This window comes from Elephas maximus, chromosome 3 (genome assembly GCF_024166365.1).
Source record: "Elephas maximus indicus isolate mEleMax1 chromosome 3, mEleMax1 primary haplotype, whole genome shotgun sequence".
Taxonomy (NCBI): domain Eukaryota; kingdom Metazoa; phylum Chordata; class Mammalia; order Proboscidea; family Elephantidae; genus Elephas; species Elephas maximus.
The window spans coordinates 182,500,352-182,520,153 of NC_064821.1; the positions used below are offsets into that span (position 1 = coordinate 182,500,352).

Genomic DNA, 19,802 nt, shown 5'->3' on the forward strand with positions numbered 1-19,802 from the left:
ATTCTGAAAAAAAGTTGATTTTTGACAACTTTTGTCAGTTTACTCATGGCTTTTATAAAGGAACAGATTTTTGGAGGTCCTTACTCTGCCATTCCAGAAGGGAAAGTCCGCTAGATGCGCTTTTAAACCTAGTTTCTATGTCATTGGTAATATTTTATCATTCACTGAGAACTGAGGAATATAGAAGTAAGAATTACTGAAAATTATCTTAATGAAAAATTGATATCTGTGTGTTAGACACATCAAGAATAGTATTGGAATTGAAATTATGTGTATTATTTCAGGCCTGGTCATTCCTCTAGTTCTATTTGCTAAGGATATCTAGGAGAGCCTTGTAAAGCATACCTAAAGTGATTAATGGGTTCAGGGGCTGATGTATGAGGACAGACAAAAATAATTCTAGAAAGAAAGACTGAAAAAACTCACATCTAAAATTTGTGAAATCATAGAGGATGTGGATTGGGAACATCAAATTTTTTTTTTTTTAATTAACTTTTATTAAGCTTCAAGTGAACATTTACAAATCCAATCAGTGTGTCACATGTAAGTTTACATACATCTTACTCCCTTCTCCCTCTTGCTCTCCCCCTATTGAGTCAGCCTTTTCAGTCAATTTTGCCAGCTTCCCTCTCTCTCTATCTTCCCATCCCCCCTCCAGTCAAGAGTTGCCAACACACTCTCAAGTGTCCACTTGATTTAATTAGCTCACTCTTCATCAGCATCTCTCTCCCCCCCGCTGACCGGTCCCTTTCATGTCTGATGAGTTGTCTTCGGGGGTGGTTCCTGTCCTGTGCCAACAGAAGGTCTGGGGAGCATTGCCGCCGGGATTCCTCTAGTCGCAGTCAGACCATTAAGTATGATCTTTTTATGAGAATTTGGGGTCTGCATCCCACTGATCTCCTGCTCCCTCAGGAGTTCGAACATCAAATTTTTACTCAATTCTAGAAATAATGGGCATTTCTTAAAGTTTGAAAAAGGCCAGTAAAAGACAATAAAGAAAATACCACTTACAAATAATTTTTAGAACCTCTTCCCCCCCCCCCCCAAAAAAAATGGGTCAGGGAGAAAATCTGAAAGTTTAATTAAAATACTGGGTTATAGAGCTGTGGATTTGTAAAAAAAAAATTAGTGTATCTTGGAGGTACGTCCAAAGAGACTGTGGAAGCTATCACAATCTATGTAACATTCTTTGGTGAACTTTCTGGGGCTAAATGCTGGTTTAGATGGATATTGATCTAACTCAATATGGCATTTACATTGTTAGGATGGTCTGTACTTATAATTTTTCATGAAAAAGTATCTTATGTCTTTTTCCTTTAGGTATGTAAAAGAAGGAGATACAGTGTCTCAGTTTGATAGCATCTGTGAAGTTCAAAGTGATAAAGCTTCTGTTACCATCACTAGTCGTTATGATGGAGTCATTAAAAAACTCTATTATAATCTAGATGAGATTGCCTATGTGGGGAAGCCATTAGTAGACATAGAAACGGAGGCTTTAAAAGGTACTGTAAATGTGTTCACCTGTTTTCCCAAATTGATTACTGCTGTCCTTTTGTCTTTGAGTTTCAAAAGTGATGTTTACTTTTAATAACTTGCAGGATTTGAGTTGAGTTTTTAAAAGCCCGAACCAGGAAAATAGAAAAGATCATTTATGATGCATGATTATCTTTTGACCAGTTAGCATGTTAAAAACATGTACAGTAACACTCCGCTTATCTGGAGGTCTCCTTTGTGAAAACCTCAAGTGTTCATAGAATCAAGCTCTCTCAGGAATTAAAGTTTCAACTCCTGAATATTGCTCACTAATACCAAAAACAAAAGCACTCTCATTGGTGATGGTTATGAAAGCCAAATTCCATCTTGAGAAGAGAAAAGAAGGAAAATCTGAATGAAAAGTGAAGAGACCAGCTTTCTGCAGAAGCAGTATTGGTGAGACAAGCAGTGGATGCCCTCATAAAAGGGAGTTTATTATGAGTATGTTATAGAGGTAAACTAAAACAGCTGTCTGGGTAGTGGCAAACAGCTGGCTCTCTACCTCGATGTTCCTTCTGGCATTGTTGTGATATACCAGAGTTCTGTCATTGGGAAACAACTTTGATATCTGGGGTTGGGAGAGTGCAGGTTCTGTGATGTGGCTTCCAGGCCAGCATTTTATCAGGGTAGCAGTGTAATCCGCTACCTTTGAGTTAGAGTGCTGGCTCACTCTAGTATCGTTAGTTCTGCAGTTTGTATAATAATAATATTACAATCACTTTTTTTTTTCCAGAATCATGTTTTAGAATTTGTAAAATGTTTTACACCTATTAATTTATTCTTAACTGTGAAATATGCTAGTTTAACAGATGAGGAAACTAAACTGAACCTCGAAAGGCTGGGTGATTTGCCCAGTGGTCATTCAGAGTGCCAAAATAAGAACTTGGATGTCCTCAGTCTTTGTCCAGAGTATTTTCTGCTTTGTTAAGTTGCCTTCAAAAGCTGAAAAATGGCTTATTGAAGCCTTCCTATTTATTTAATTTTTATTATTACAGAAACAGGACATATGCATTCTGTAGAAAATACAGAAAAACAAAAATAAGGAAATAAAACATATTCTCACCACTTAGAAATCACTACCCTTAACACATTAGTGTATATCATTCCAGACATTTATTTAGGCACATAAGAATACCCATTGCCGTCGAGTCAATTCCAACTCATAGCGACCCTGTAAGACATAGTATAACTGTCCCATAGGGTCTCCAAGGAGTGGCTGGTGGATTCAAACTGCCAGCTTTTTGGTTAGCAGGCATAGCTCTTCACCACTGCACCACCAGGTACATAGGCATACATATAGGTATTTGTTACAAAATATTGTCATATTATACATGCTATATTCTAGTCTGTTTGCTTAATGATCTAAATATTTTCATGGCAACATTTTCATTTTATCCAATAGCCAGATCATACTTAAGTTTCCTCAGTTGCTCCCCAATCTGTCTTTGAAACTTCAGGTGGTTTGTTCAAAGTAGGATCCAGTGCGGGACCATACGTTGTACCTGGGTATTATACTCCTTTAGTCGTTTTTTAACCTTGCTCATCCTCCCCGACAATGTTTCAAAGTAGTGACTTGTTGAAGTTGTGCCATTTGTTTTGCACACTGTCACATCTTCTGGATTTGTCTTGTTCCTTTTTCGTGATGTTTAACTTGTTTCTTTGCTGTTAATGTTTCCTATTAACCGAAAGTAAATTTAAAGGCTGGATTTAAGTTAAATATTTTGGCTAGGATACATCATGGGTGAAGTTGTGTACTAGGTATTGCTTTACATCAGGACACATAAGACATCTGGATAACCTGCTGTATACAGCCTAATCCCTCCATTGTACAGTTGTTATGTTTTTTCCTTTACAACCTGAAAGTTCACTCTATGTGATGTTTGACACAGAATAAAACCCAAAACCAAACCCATTGCCATTGAGTTGATTCTAACTCATAACAATCCTATAAGACAGAGTAGAACTGCCCCCTAGGGTTTCCAAGGAGCAGCTGGTGGGTTCGAACCAGTGACCTCTCGGTTAACAGCTGAGTGCTTAACCACTGTGCCACCAGGGCTCCTTGATACTGTATATGTAGCTTATAATATCATTTGAGAATCCTTGCCTGAATCGATAATTGCTTTAGTGATTGTGGAATGATGATTTTCAAATTCTGTCATTGCTTTAATATTCTTCTGTAAAGTTTTTCTCTCATTAACTAGGGTTATTAACCAAAACCAAAGGAAACCTGTTGCCGTCAATTCTGACTCATAGTGACCCAATAGGACAGAGTAGAACTGCCCCATAGAGTTTCCAACGAGTGGCTGGTGGATTTGAACTGCTGACATTTTGGTTACCAGCCAAGCTCTTAATTACTCTGCCACTTAGAAAGACAGAATAAATGCTTACTTCTTTCCCTTTACCACTTCTTGAAGGAAGAAGTTGCTTTAATAGTCATGAAAAATCTGGTATCAATATTAGTATTTCCAGCATTCTCTTTGTGCCTGTGTGTGCATGTATTTTAATTGGTTCAATGTGTTTTATCCACTATGATCACAATTCTTTTTGACATTCAAACAGTTATAGTCATGGCCCACTCAAGCTGGCCCCTGTGTTTTTTTTACAAAGTCCCATTAATTTTTAAAAGCTTCCTTGCTTTTTGGCATAAGAAGATATTCCAGGACTCACCTTGTATTCTCTTCCCCACCCCCCAGACCTGAAATCAGCCATTTCTTCAGGGGCTCTCATTCCTTTTGTTGTGGGATGGATAAGAGACCATAATCTGGGCACTAGGGGTACTTCCTATTATCTTGAATCCAAAACTTTTTTGAAAGGTATAATTTAGGAATATTCACAAATTAAGAATTCACATTTAAAAATTGCCTGAAATAAACACAGAATTATTTTGATCAGTGAAATACATTTTTTTTATTTTATTGTGCTTTAGGTGAAAGTTTACAGCACAAATTAGTTTCTCATTAAAAAATTTATACACAAATTGTTTTGTGACATTGGTTGCAATCCCCACCATGTGTCAGCACTCTCCCCCTTTCCCTTTCCACCTGGGTTTTCTGTGTCCATTTGACCTGTTTTCATGTCCCTCCTGCCTTCTCGTGCTTACTTTTGAGTAGGTGTTGCCCATTTGGTCTCGTGTACTTGATTGAACTAAGAAGCACGTTCCTTATGTGTGTTATTGTTTGTTTTAGAGGCCTGTCTAATCTTTGACTGAAAGATGGACTTTGGGAGTTGCTACAGGTTTGAGTTAGCAGGGTATCTGGGGGCCATAGTCTCGGGGGTTCCTCCAGTCTCCACCAGACCAGTAAGTCTGGTCTTTTTTTGTGAATTTGAAATTTGTTCTACATTTTTCTCCTGCTCTGTCTGGGACCCTCTATTGTGATCCTGTCTGAGCGGTCGGTGGTTGTAGCGGGGCACCATCTAGTTCTCCTGGGCTCAGGCTGGTGGAGGCTGTAATTCATGTGGTTCATTAGTCCTTTAGACTAGTGTTTTGCTTGTGTCTTTGTTTTTCTTCATTCTCCTTTGCTCTGGACGGGATGGGACCGATAGATGAATCTTAGATGGAAGTGGACTGCCACATCTTTCTCCCAGAGAGCCGGTAGGTTCAAACCGCCAACCTTTCGTTTAGCTGCTAAGCACTTAATCACTGCGTCACCAGGGCACTTTTACGTAAATTAGCTAGGGCTTTTTTTCCCCTTGGCATTCAGGAATTTAGCAGTTGAAGCTGCGTATCTATTCTTTCTTGCTCTCTCTACTTAAAGCTCAGCATAGAGATCTGAATGAGTCAAAGCCACTCTTCTTTTTTTTTTTTGACTACCAGTATATTTGTAATGTAGGTACCGCCTCTGCTAGCTCGTTGGTCCTTAACTGAGGTCGATTTAACGCTAGAAGGTATTTCGCTTTCCTAGTAAAATTTTCAACAATGATATAACATAAGGAGTAACCCCCAAGTTTAAACCAATACTGTATTGATTGGCATCTGGAGTGAAAGATCTCTCGATTGAAATTCAAGAGATCTAGGTTCTAGTCCAAGTTTTGTACAAACTGCGTTTGTTTCCTGGGGCAAATAATTGAACCTGTGTCTTCATCTTTCCATTTTTAAGGTGTTAACAGTATGGTTGTCACTCTTTTGCAAAAGGGAGCGAAAAAACTAAGTGTCTTTTAAGTTTTTGGAATATATGTGTTAGTAAGACTGTGTTGTATGAGAATGTTTCCCTGACTCAGGCGATAGGGAGAAAATAACATTCTCTTGCTTTGGTTGCAATGAATTATCTATCACAAATTAGCCTAAATAGCAAATACTTTATTTGCTATTTAGTAACTGGCTTTGCTCTTTAAAATTTAAAAACAAATTAATATCAAATTAACTAGCTATGGTAAAATTAACTAGGTAAATCTCCAGCTGGTAGTGAGAGCTCAGAACAGTTTTTCTCTCCTTCCTCTGATAGTAGTTAGTTATTCTTAGAACTCCTTAACTGATTTCTTCCTACCAGGAAAACCAACGTAAGCTACTCACTGTGTCCTGTAAAAAGATTTAGAGGAAAGAAAAAGGTGAAGATATGTATATTGAAATATCTCACTTCCTCTTTCTAGTTTTAAAGCACCCCTTTTCAATAATAGAGAATGTGCGATACTCTATTTGTTAAAGTATGTTTTAGAAGTCATATATCCTTATCCCCCCCCAAGCCTCAGTATCTTTACATTATTTCTCTGAGATGAAAGATGTCTCCCGTAACCTCATTAAAGAGAACTGGATTGATTCGAAGTCATAGAATTGTGACCATGAACAGATCACTTAAACTCTCTGGACTTAGTTTTATTTACCTTAAAATAAACAGGGTTGGCACAGTGAGATACCTGTACACACCTCCTAAAAAAAAAACCATTGCTGGCGAGTCAATTCCAACTCATAGCGATCCTATAGGACAGAGAACTGCCCCATAGGGTTTCCAAGGAGTGGCTGGTGAATTGAACTGCCTTAACCATTGCCCCATCAGGACTCCACACACTTCTCAAGAGGTCTGCAATTAGAAGGACTGACCATACTGTGTATTGGTGAGGATATGATACCACTGTACACCTGTTAGAATGTCTGAAAAAAACTCATCTACCAAGTATTGGTAAGGATAGAGAGCTACTCCATATTACCACATGCTGCTGGTGGGTATGTAAAATACTGCAACCACTTTGGAAAACAGTTTGGCAATTTCTTAAAAAGTTAAATATATACCTACCCCAGGACTCAGCCATTTACCCAAGAGAGGAAAACATGTGCCCATGCAAGGACTTTTTCATGAATCTTTCTAGCAGTTTTATTTGTACTTTACATAAACTCGAAACAACCCAAGTGCCCATAAACAGGTTTATGGGTTAACAAATTGTGCTATAACCATATATTACTCAGCAGTAAAAAGGAATGAACTACTGATATGTGCTACAACATGGAAGAATATACTGAGTGAAAGAAGCCAGACAAAAAAAGAGCACAAACTATATGATTCCATTTGCATAAAAATGTAGAAAATGCAAACTAATCGATAGTGACAGAAAGCAGATTAATGTTCATTATCTTGATTGTAGTGATGATTTGTGGGTATATATGTATTTCAAAGCTTATCAAATTACATATTTTATGTATGTGCAGTTTATCGTATATTGATTATACTTCAGTAAAGCTCTTAGAACAAAATTGATAGAATTGGATGGGTTATCTTTAGAGGTAAAAATTCTCTGATAATATTCCATGTAGATAACTAATCACTTGCTAGCTCTTCTATTTTGTTTGCCATTAAGAATGTATTTTAAATAATTGTCTTGCATGCTAGCTTTATTTTGCATGTATATCTTTTTACTTTATATTTTCTTGTAATTTTATTAGATTTTTTTACTGTACGAATAAGCTAGGCAGCATAAATCTCCTTATCAAATAAGCAGGCTTATAAAAGCTGAGCAGATTCAATTTACCAAGAGATTTATATATGTCATATTTTAATTCCAGAAATAGAAAAGGTTTTTAAATATTTTGTGTACTTTGACTTGAACACAAATGTGTAGTAATAATGAATTTGTTTATATTGTTCCTGTTTAGTACTAGTAGAACTAATTATACTGTAATAGTCTTTTAAGGTCCATGGGTGGCAGAAATGGTTTGCACTTATCTCCTAACCTAAATGTTGGAAGTTTGAACTTACCCAGAGGTGCCATGTAATAAAGACCTGGTAATCTGCTTCTGTAAAGATTACAGCCAAGAAAACCCTTGGAGCAGTTCTACTGTGTATCACATGGGGTCATCATGAGTTGGAATCAGCTAGATGGCAGCGGATTTAACAGTCTTTTAGAAGTGTAAAACCAGCTGCTCTGGAGTCGGTTGTGACTCATGGCGACCCCATGTGTGTCAGAGTAGAACTGTGCTCCATAGGGTTTTCAGTGACTGAAATTTTGGAAGTAGATTGCCAGGCTTCTCTTCTGAGGCACCTCTAGGTAGACTCAAACCTCTAAAGCTTTGGTTAGTAGCAGAGTGTGTTAACTGTTTGCCCTACCCAGGGACTTATAAGATACATAATTTCCATTTTACCAATGGAAAACAATTATAGCATAGAACCATCAAGGGTGTAAAAGATCAAGACTAGACAGTAGTAGTATTGGACATTAAATCTTGTCTCCTAATATGTTTCTTAAATGATTTGCCATGGCACTGTCTTTTGTAATGTTGTGTTGCAGTCGCTTTTCAGGGCTGGAGCGTTGTGATAACTGTGATGAGCGAAGCTGTATTTGTGTGTTTTGATTGTTAACAGACTTCTGTTTGAAAAGTGCTTACAGGGCTCACTTATGCGAACTTGTACCTGTGACATCTTAAAGGTGTGTACTGTTAAAAAATACATTAAAATTTGAAATCCAGTTACTTAATATTATCAAGCTATTCCATGACTCAATGCATTGTCTGCCATAAACTCAGTGTACAGTGTATTGCAATAAGTTGTCTTCACAGCAATCTTAGATGAGAAATGCATTCTAGCCCCTATTTATTTAACAAAGTAAGACGATTCCTTGTTTTTTCTAAACAACTAAAGCATTTTGTACCAAAACTGTTTTCAAAACTATTTTTTAGGGTGTCATGGATTGAATTGTGTCCCCCAAAATATCTGTCAACTTGGTTAGGCCATGATTCCCAGTATTGTGTGTTTGTCCTCCATTTTGTGATTGATATAATTTTCCTATATGTTGTAAATCCTAATCTCTGCCTGTGGTTCATGAGGCAAGATTACATTATGTTAAAGAGAATTAGGGTGGGATGTAACACCCTTACCCAGGTCACATCCCTGATCCAATGTAAAGGGAGTTTCCCTGGGGTGTGGCTTGCACCACTTTTTATCTCTCAAGAGATAAAAGGAAAGAGAAATGCACAGAGAGTGGGGGACCTCATACCGTCAAGAAAGCAGTGCCAGGAGCAGAGTGCATCTTTTGGACCCAGGGTTCCTGTATGGGAAGCTCCTAGTGGGGGGGAAGATTGATGAGAAGAACCTTCCTCCAGAGCCAACAGAGAGAGAAAGCCTTCCCTGGAGTTGACACCCTAAATTTGAACTTCTACCCTACTAGACTATGAGAAAATAAGTTTCTCTTTGTTAAAGCCATCCACTTGTGGTATTTCTGTTATAGCAGCACTAGATAACTAAGACAGAATTTGGTACCGAGAGTGGGATGCTGCTCTGACAGATACCTAAAAATGCGGAAGCAGTTTTGAAACTGAATGGATAGAGGATCGAAGAGTTTTAAAGTGCCTAATAGTAAAAACTAGGGTGCCTTGAAGAGACTTTTGGTGGAATTATGGATGTCAAAGACAATTCTGGTTAGGACCTGCAGGAGCAGAGAAACAGCAGCTTCAGAGAACCGGCAGCAGCAGAACCAGGAGACCAGCGTGAGATGGTGCTGGAGCCGATCAATGGAGCAAGAGAGCTGAGTGCCTGTGTGTAGGAGGCTTCCTGGCGGAGTAGGGTGCCTCCGGGCACTTACTGGTGGAGCTAGGCTTGCAGACCCACGGAGCAAGTGAGCTGAGGGGCCTCCACTCAGAATCCAGAGAGTGTGGCCCATACCTAGAGTCTAGAGGGCAGGGCCATTGTGTAAATTATCTCAGAGAACAGAGGATTATTTTGAAAGCCTTGAGGGCTAATGTAATGTGTTCTGCTGACTTGCTTGGTGCTGTTATCCCTTCTTTTCCTCCAGTTTCCCTCATTTGTAATGGAAATGTCTAGCTTGTGCCTGTTCTGCCACCGTACCTTTGGAAGTAGATAATTTGTATTCTAGATTTCACAGATGAAGTAAAATTTTTGGATTTTGGACTTGGAGTTAAGACTTTTGCTATGATATGATGGGGTGAATATATTTTGCATGTTGCAAGGATGTGATTTTGGGGGGCCAAAGGGTAGAATATCATGGATTGAATTATGTCCCCCAAAAATGTGTGTATCAATTTGGCTGGGCCATGATTCCCGATATTGTATGATTTTCCTGTATGTTGTAAATACTGCCTCTAGGTTGTTAATGAGGGAGGATGGGTGGCAGTTGTGTTAGTGAGGCAGGACTCAATCTACAAGATTGGATTGTGTTTTGAGGCAATCTCTTGAGATATAAAAGAGAGAAGCGAGCAGAGAGACAGGGGACCTTATACCACCAACAGCGCAGTTCCAGGAGCAGAGCATGTCCTTTGGACCTGGGGCCCCTGTGCAGAGGTGCGCCTAGTCTGGGGGAAGATTGATCAGAAGGCCTACAGAGAGAGAAGCCTTCCCCTGGACTTGTAGCCTACTTTACCGTGAGGAAATAGACTTCCCTTTCTTAAAACCATCCACTTTTGGTATTTTTGTTATAGCAGCACTAGATGACTAGGACAGGATGTTTGACCATCAGATAAGTGGAGAATTACTATACTTGATTGAGGATTCTTGGCACCATGCCATTTATTAAGGGACGAGAGAGAGGGACATAAGCTGTAGTAGCATACTTTATGAAACTAATTATGCATTATATTGCACTTACCCTGTAACATCAACTTTTTTTGTGTATTGAGTGCTTTCTCTGTATTAATGTTATGTACACATTCTCTTACTTAGTCATATAGATTATTATGTAGCATTGACAACTCAGAGAGGTTAATCCAAGCGTGAAATATGTGGCAGTCTGCTCCCATAAAGATTACAGCCGTGGAAAACCTGTGGGCGGTTCTACTCTTCTGTCCTATAGGGTTGCTATGAGTCAGAATCAACTAAAGGCAACCGATTTGATTTTTTGGTTTATGGTCACATACCTAGTAAGTGGTGGAGCTAGGATTTGACCTCAACTCTATTTAATTCTAAAGCCCATGCTCCTCATCACCTTGTTAAACTGAAAATTGAATTCAGAGAGGATTGGTATCAGGGGACTGGCTTTCTAACACTGTACATCTATACTAATAAAATTCTTCTATAGCAACACAATTTAGGTGTCCCGTAGAGCTTATAATATTGACATGCTTATCAGGATCGATACAAAGTATTTTAGAATTAAAACTCTTTGGCACAAAATTCCTCCCTCAATGTACTATTATTCTTTAATCAAGTCACACTCAGTAACATAAACTGCATTGTATAATGCCTGGGTTCGGTAAATGGCAGTTAAAACTGTTCATTTTGTACAGCCAAATGTAGGTTGAATGATTGAATGGGCTGTATCAGTAACTTAAAGTGAAAAAGAAAATGCATTGAAATCTCTTCAGTTTGGATGTCATTAATTCTCAATTTATGATCATTTGGACAGGGATGAGAGTTTACATTTCTGCGATCTATAAAGAAAGGGCTTCTTAAGCAGTTTTGCAGGAGGAAAATTTAAAGCTTTTTAAGAAAGCAAACTGTTTTCAAACACCCTTGAATGCGTTAGTATTTTAAAACATTTTCCCCAAAAGAATTTCCTCTGATTACGTGAACTAATTGAACCACTTAATGTAGTTCTTAAAAAGTTTTTTTAATACTTAATATTGTACTTTTGCAGTTTTATTATTTTTATTGACTCAATGTGAAATAATATGGTAAATTTGCTTCACTCAGAGAATTACAGCAGTGCTAAATCAACAGGCTTCATCAGAAAAAGTACTTACATAGACCAAAAAACCCACTGCCGTCGCTGTGATTCCAACTCATAGCAACCCTACAGGACAGGGTACAGCTGCCCGATAGAGTTTCCAAGGAGCGCCTGGTGGATTCGAACTGCAGACCTCTTGGTTAGCAGCCGTAGCACTTAACCACTACACCACCAGGGTTTCCAGTACTTACTTAGCAGAGTTTTATTGCTGTTTCTGAAAATGTAATTAAAGCTTTTTAAACTATACTCTCAGTCCCCTACTGAAGATCAATCATCAAGAAGTAACAGCCTGTGTATTAGAGTGTAGTGCTAAAAAAAAAAAGTGCTAGAACTGTGAAAATCACATCAGTTGAGAGAGTCGTGAAATTTGAGTTCAGTCTTAACTCCACCTGTTTCTACATTGGTAAAATTGAGAAATCTGTCCTGTGTGTTCGTAACATTGCTGTGATAGTCAAGTGAGAAAATATACTTGAAAACACTTTGAAAAGTATTTAAAGTGCTATGTGGTAAGATGGTATTTTATTACTTGGTTAAGAGAGCTTTCTTTCTAGAACTATCATATTTTTAGACAAATAACACACGCCTTCTACATTTGCCAATTGCTCCCTCTTTCTGCAAAGTACTTTTATCATAAGCACAGCTATTCCAATTTTTTTTACATGTTGCTGTAAGAAAGTGAGCATATTTTCCCTCTTTCTGCAAAGTACTTTTATCATAAGCACAGCTATTCCAATTTTTTTTACATGTTGCTGTAAGAAAGTGAGCATATTGTGCTTAGGAAAATACCTCAAGGGGTGGGGGAGCGACTGGCAAACAAAGTAGAGGGCATACGTTATTAATGTAAAAATATGGTGTGTGACTATCCTACCTGTTGCCATCGAGTTGATTCTAACTCGTAGTGACCCCCATAGGACAGAATAGAACTGCCCTATAGTATTTCCAAGGAATGGCTAGTGGATTCGAACTGCTGACCTTCTGGTTAGCAAACGCTATAACTGTCGCACCGCTAGGGCTCATGTGATTGTTATAAGTTATATGTAATGTTGAGTGAGTTCTCACAAACAGATTTGTGTTATCACTCATACCCAATTCTAAAAGACAGTATAAAGAAAAAAAAGTTTCAGTAAATTACTTGGTCTTTTGGAAATATGTAATAATTTTGGTATTTATTTGGATATATGTACTTTTCTCTTATTTTAGCAAATATCCATTATTCAAATTGGCATTTGAAGTTCCTAAAATTAAATCCTTTGATTTTCTTTTGAATATTAGTCCCTAATGCTAATCTTTCTTACTAGTCTCATTCTATAAAATAGTATATTCATATCTAAAAACTTTAACAGATACAGAGAATACACAGAGATTCTCAAAGTCTGACAGAATTGTACTTTGAACTACAGGAGTTATATTCTAGCTAACTTGACCAAAAAGAAAATTTACTAAGGCTATGAACTACACAGACTGAGTCAGCCCTGGGTTTGAATCCCACCTCTCCAGTTTAAGTGTATGACCTTGGTCCAATCCCTTTATCTTCCAAGCCTCACTTTCCTTATCCATAAAATGGGGATAATACCTATTTACACAGTTGGAATGAAGATTAAATTAAGACATGGCACATGTAACATACTGTTTGACACATAACAGTTGCTTAATAGCAGTTGTTTAATACAGGTTTTTTTTTTCTCTCTCTCTTTTTTATTAATCCCTTCCTCAATGTTAGGAGAATTTTGAGAGCTCTGTTGGGCTAATTCATTGCCTGATGAGGAGGAATGAATGAACTGTCTTTCCATAGTTGCAGAGAGGAGCATGTTTATTTTCTTAGAACTGAATGCCAGAACAAACTCAGTTGCTTGTTGATTTTCAGAAGTTGTCTTTAATTTAGGGAGCCCTGCTGACGCAGTCCTAAAGCTCTCAGCTGCTAAGTGAAATGTTGGTAGTTTGAACCCACCAGCCTGCGGGAGAAAGATGTGGCAGTCTGCTTCTGTAAAGATTTACAGCCTTGGAAATCGTATGAGGCAATTCTCCACTGTCCTATAGGGTCACTATGAGTTGGGATCAACTCAATGGCAATGAGTTTGGGTTTTTTTGCAGGGAAGGGGGGAGTCTCTAACTTACCAGTTCTCACAGAGATTCCGCTATAGTGCATTGACTTCCTGACAGCAGACTTTGACAATTAAGTGTTCTCAAACACAATTTGTTTTTGCTTACAAAAATACATGCTAATGGCCTGTTATATATAAATTCTTTAGAGTTAGAGAATAGAACAACCAAATTAGCATTAGCCACAAAAATGAAATCTTCCGTAGCATTCCTTAGACAGCATTCAAAGCGGAGAGAAATTTTAGGTGTTGCACGCAATCTGTGGAGAGTGTTGAAGATTGCCAGGGATGCTACTTGAATCTTTCATATCATTTGCTTCACATTTGAGTCTTATTTTGTGCTATTTATAGATGTAAACAAGAGGAATGTATTAGGAAAATGTTTAATATGCAATGTGTTTTAAAATATATGGAAGAAACTTTTTAACTTGGAGCTGCTATATGATTTTAATACAAATGAGCAGAAAACATTAGGTAATAATAATCATTAATCATTGCCAGGTATCAGTACCAGGAAATAATCATCATTAACATTAACTACTAATAGTACCAAAACCAAACCCATTGGCTTCGAGTCGATTCCGACTCATAGTGACCCTGTACAATGGAGTAGAACTGCCCCATAGGGTTTCCAAGGAGCAGCTGGCGGATTCAAACGGCCGACCTTTTGGTTAGTAGCCAAACTCTTAACCACTGTGCCACCGGGGTACAGTGGCCCTCATTTCTAGCCTGTTGGTTATAGTACCACCCCCTCAGCCCCCCAGCCCCCACCATTAGGATAATTGTGTGTTTTCCCTTTCTGATATCGCCCATCTATTATTTTTGCATTTTGACTATAAACTTGAATATATTTAGATTTATAAGTTTTTTTTAAGCCTTTTAGAATTATTATTATTTGTTTTCATGCCTTCCACTAAAGTAAAATTTTACCTTGTTACCAGATTCAGAAGAAGATGTTGTTGAAACTCCTGCTGTGTCCCACGATGAGCACACACACCAAGAGATAAAAGGCCAGAAAACACTGGCAACTCCTGCAGTTCGCCGCCTTGCCATGGAAAACAATGTAAATTTCCTTAATATATTTTAAGTGTGGATGGCATATAAAGCATACATTTGTGTCTCCAAAAAACTAGCCAATTATCCCATGATGAAATGGTTCAAGTTGCAATTAAAGAGAACCTGAAAATATCTGTTACTGAAAAGTGATAATTACATAGAAGTATTCTCGAGCAATGAGAAAAAATTGTGAATTCATTACTTACAATCATCGAGCAATGTGGTTTTATTATTCTGAGAGCCTAACAATAGTAAGAGCTACCATTTTCTGCGGACTGGTGTATACTAGTGTCTTAGATGCTCAGGAAGCAGAACTTGAGGCGGGAATTTGGATACAGGTGATTGATTTATTGAGGACGTGAAAACTTGCTAAGGGAGTGAGGGAAGCAGGCTAGGGAAGGGAAGAGAAAGAATGGGCCGGGCAAGGCAACGATGTGGTCTCAAGGAGCTTATCTGATTCAAAGGCAATGGAGAGCACCAGAAGATGTACTGCCTTGAGGCAAGGTTGTGCCTCTCAGCTCCTCATTGGCTGATGGGGTTGGGGACACAACCTTCCTGGTAAGGTGGCTCTTTGGCTCTGGGGTGAGTATTTACATGTTATCTTATTTGTTAATCTTCACTACTGCCCTGTGAGATAAGGAGTTATTGTCAGTGGTTGATGAAGAAACTAAGACTTGAGGAGGTTAAGTAACTGGTCCAAGCTCACACAGCTAATAAGTAGTGGAGTCAGAATTCTGAAGTGAGTTTATGTCATTCCAAAACTGGTGCTCTTAATCATGATATACTGTCTCAACAATCATCTCCATTATTTGAGCACTTTTATGCCAGATACCTTGCAATAACACTGCAGGGTTGTTTGTATGATGCCCATTTCACAGATGAGAAAGGGCAGGGAGTTTGATAACTTGCCTAAAAATCAAGTAAGTAGCTGAACTGGGGATTTGAACACGAGTTTGTCTGGCTCCAAAGCTTGAGCTCTTTCTGCTGTGCCCTATAATGTATATATATTTTTTGTTTGTTTTGGGGAAGTGAAATTACAGTAGGAAAAAACTAATAAAGTTTACATTTTGGAAATACGTAATAAGAGCCATTGAAATGTTCATACCCCTCAGCCAGTTACCCTACTTCTGGGAAACTACAAATGGAATAACTTAGGATTCGTTCTTTGTTCTGTGTTTTTTATAGCCAAAAATTAGAAGGAGTGTTAATGTTCAAAATCAGGGAAGTGCTTAGATAAATTTATATTATAAACTATTATGAAAATGTATGTAGCCATTAAATGTGTTCAAATGCGAAACTCATTTAGCAAAATAGAAAATAAGAAGAATAATAGAGCATTAGGTCGTTAAGAGCATCAGATGAAATCATAATTTCAGATATTGCTTTGAAAGCTATAAAACATTTATCAGTGTTTTGTTTTTTTTTTAATTATTTGAAATACTACCTGTAGAAATACTTGATTTGGCTTTTTTCTATTACTTCCTAAAGATCCCTGTAATAATTGCTAGAAATGGAGTAGTGGATTTTATTACCATAAATCACTTATTTTTCCTTTTCCTGCATCTTAGCTTATGAATTGAGTTTAAAATTAAAACACAAAGGCATTTACAATTATTTATAATTAAAAATTATTTGTTTAAATTCCTAGAGTTCATTTAAATTATAAACTCAGTGTTTGATGTGATAAAGTCCTTTATTTTGAAGTCATCCTTTGAAAGGCACTAATTTCTTAACCCTCAGAAATTAATTAATTCACGCTATGTATAACCCTGGTGACGTAGTGGTTAAGTGCTACGGCTGCTAACCAAAAGGTTGGCAGTTCGAATCCGCCAGGCGCTCCTTGGAAACTCTATGGGCCAGTTCTACTCTGTCCTGTAGGGTCGCTATGAGTTGGAATCGACTCGACGGCACTGGGTTTTGGGTTTGATATATAAGGATATCTTCCAAGCTAATGTGTCTATTTTTATTTAGATAGAATTAAATTTTAGTGAGAATATTTTACCTCTGTAACCAAACCTAGAAAGTGATTGAATAAAGCAAGATTATACATGCTTCAAAAAAGTATCATGAGTGGCTAGTTTAGAATGAAATTATATCACCTATTATTTAATATGGAGCCCAGGTGGCGAAGTGGTTAAGAGCTACAACGAGCTATGGCTGCTAACCAAAAAGTCGGCAGTTCAAATTCTCCAGCCGCTCCTTAGAAACCCTGTGGGGTAGTTGTGCTATGTCCTGTGGGTCACTATGAGTTGGAATCAACTCAACAGCAGTGGGTTTAGTTTTTGGCTTTAAGAATGGAAAATATCAAGTAAGAATTATGCGAGCGATTTAAAACACCTGACTTTAAAAATATGTTTTTATAGATAGTTATGGCTTATACATAACACAGATATGCTAGAGTTGCCACATGGGCAAGTGAACGGTGTGTACAAAATAATAAACTATTACTTATAAAGGGGAAAAAAAAAAAAAGGGTAGCTGTAGCTTATAGCGGAAACCCTGGTGGCATAGTGGTTAAGAGCTACAGCTGCTAAGCAAAAGGTTAGCAGTTGGAACCCACCAGGTGCTCCTTGGAAACTCTATGGGCCAGTTCTACTCTGTCCTATAGGGTCTCTATGAGTCGGAATTGACTCGACGGCAACGGTATGGTAGCTTATAGCTATGTTATTTCTTTGTACCAATTTTTCAGGCAGAGATACATTTTTTACCTTCAATTGATTTAATTCTATTTTGAAACTTTAATGATGTATTTATTTTTAAATAATTTTATCTTTAACATTGGAATGTATCTTTTTTTAGATTAAGTTAAGTGAAGTTGTTGGCTCAGGAAAAGATGGCAGAATACTTAAAGAAGATATTCTCAACTATTTGGCAAAGCAGACGGGAGCTATATTACCTCCTTCACCAAAAGCTGAAATTATGCTGCCTCCACCAAAAACAAAAGACAGGAGTATTCCTATACCAATATCCAAACCTCCAGTATTCACAGGCAAAGACAGAACAGAACCCCTAAAAGGTAATCATAGTAATAACAGTAATGTAAAGCAATGATACATGCATTTGGGCGAAAGCTACTTTAAGAGATCCATGTATATAATATAGTGTTTTCAGTTCTTACTGAGGGAAAATTCAGATTCAGCATATAACTATTGAAAAAAAAAAAGTGAAATAACAGCTTTTCGAGGAAAGCTTCAATTTATACGGTTAATTTCTGAGGAGTAATACTATAGCAAGTTTCTTAGAATATAGACTTATATACTGGTAATTGTCCTGTTTGCAAGCTTACACGGGATATGTTAAACATTCATTATTTTTAGTTAGCTTTCAAAATAACTAGTTCTGATTTGCTATTTATAAACTCTTAGGATGATTACCTTCCAGGAGAATGGGTTTCTAAGAAAGCCATTCAGCAAATACATGGCTTGTATCCTTGGGAATTTTTATACACCACAGCATTTAAAGGGGTTACTTGTTGCACTTGCAATTGGGTGGCGGTGCTTCAGTCAGTATTTCAGCAAGCAGTGAAATAAGTGGCTTTCAAGTTATGTAATGTAATGAAGATGGTAGCTCCAGGACGAAGAGTTTATTTGAGAAAGCAAACAACATGAGAACCAAAAAAACCAAACCAGTTGCCATTCAGTCAGGTGTGATTCATGGCACCCCGATGTGTTGCGAGTAGAACTGAGCTCCACAGCGTTTTCAAGGCTGTGACCTCTTGGCAGCAGGTGTTTTTTTCCAAGGCATCTCTGGGTGGGTTCCAGCCACTGACCTTTTGGTTAATAGTCTTTGTGCCGCCCAGGAACTCCTAAACACATTAGAGAATCTTCTATTTTAGTAAAAAAGGATTTCATTGAGAATTTAAAAACAAACCATTCAATGTTTTCCAGGCTTTCACAAAGCAATGGTCAAGACCATGTCTGCAGCCCTGAAGATTCCTCACTTTGGGTATTGTGATGAGGTTGACCTTACTGAGCTGGTTAAGTTACGAGAAGAATTAAAACCCATTGCTTTTGCTCGTGGAATTAAACTCTCCTTTATGCCCTTCTTCTTAAAGGTGAGATTTCATTCATTTCGAACAAAGCTTGAGTAGAACATTTTAAAATTTTGTTTTGCAAATATGCAACATGTTAACTGTGGGTTTGAATAAAGTATTACTTCTCACCATATCATTAGTTAGAAAAATGTGCAAACTCACTGTTCTCTTACTTCATAGGGATTTATAAATTGAAATTTTGGGGTCATATTTTTATTTACTTACCTTCTTAAGCTGGGTAGTGATTAGTTAGATGAAGTTAGGCAAAGCCTTCTTTAATTCTGAAAGGACCACTTCAGCAAAGTCCTGATTTGAACTAAATGAGACTTGGTATTGATCTTGCATATCAAACACTGAAATGTCTTTATTTTCATTTGTTCAACAAACTTGTATTGAGGCTCCTGGGAATCATTTCTAGTGCTAGGCCTTGGAACCGGTATAAAGTTGAATAAGACATGTCACCCAACCAGGAGGAGCTCGGAGTCTAGCTCACATTAATGGTCATTTTATGAAGCAGCTGCCATGTACCAGGTCATATGCTAAATATGCTATATACGTTATCTTTTAATTCCTGACGTAACCCTAACATATAAATAAGAAGCCTTAATGGCACAATGGTTAAGCACTTGGCTGCTAACCATAAGGTTGGCAATTCTAACCCATCCAGTGGCTCTGTGGGAAAAAAGACCTGGCCATCTCCTCCTGTAAAGACTGCAGCCTAGAAAACCCTATGGAGCAGTTCTCCTCTGTCACATGGGGTCACTATGAGTTGAAAATCAACTTGACAACACCTAGCAATAACATATAAGTCTTGCTGTCCCCATTTTCTAAGACTGATCTTCAATAAATCAAATTTATTATATTATTACCGGATTCCTTTCAGTGATTTCCCATTCATTGTCTTCAGGATAGCCTATGAACTCCTTAGTATGGCATACAAAGATTGTCATGAGTTCTCTGCTGCCTACCTCTCTGGCCTT

At 37.7% G+C, this 19,802-nt stretch overlaps 1 protein-coding gene across 3 annotated transcripts in view; it reads left to right on the forward strand.

Annotated features, from left to right (window-relative positions):
- The window catches only part of DBT (dihydrolipoamide branched chain transacylase E2), a 94,553-nt gene that overhangs the window by 39,506 nt on the left and 35,245 nt on the right, over positions 1-19,802 (forward strand). For 2 of the 3 annotated variants that reach the window (XM_049880266.1, XM_049880265.1), the window contains exons 4-7: positions 1,321-1,502; positions 14,675-14,796; positions 17,589-17,805; positions 18,677-18,843. In XM_049880266.1, coding sequence (XP_049736223.1) covers positions 1,321-1,502; positions 14,675-14,796; positions 17,589-17,805; positions 18,677-18,843 — 688 coding nt within the window. The remainder of the gene's footprint in view (positions 1-1,320; positions 1,503-14,674; positions 14,797-17,588; positions 17,806-18,676; positions 18,844-19,802) is intronic. The other variant, XM_049880267.1, reaches the window with a different exon arrangement.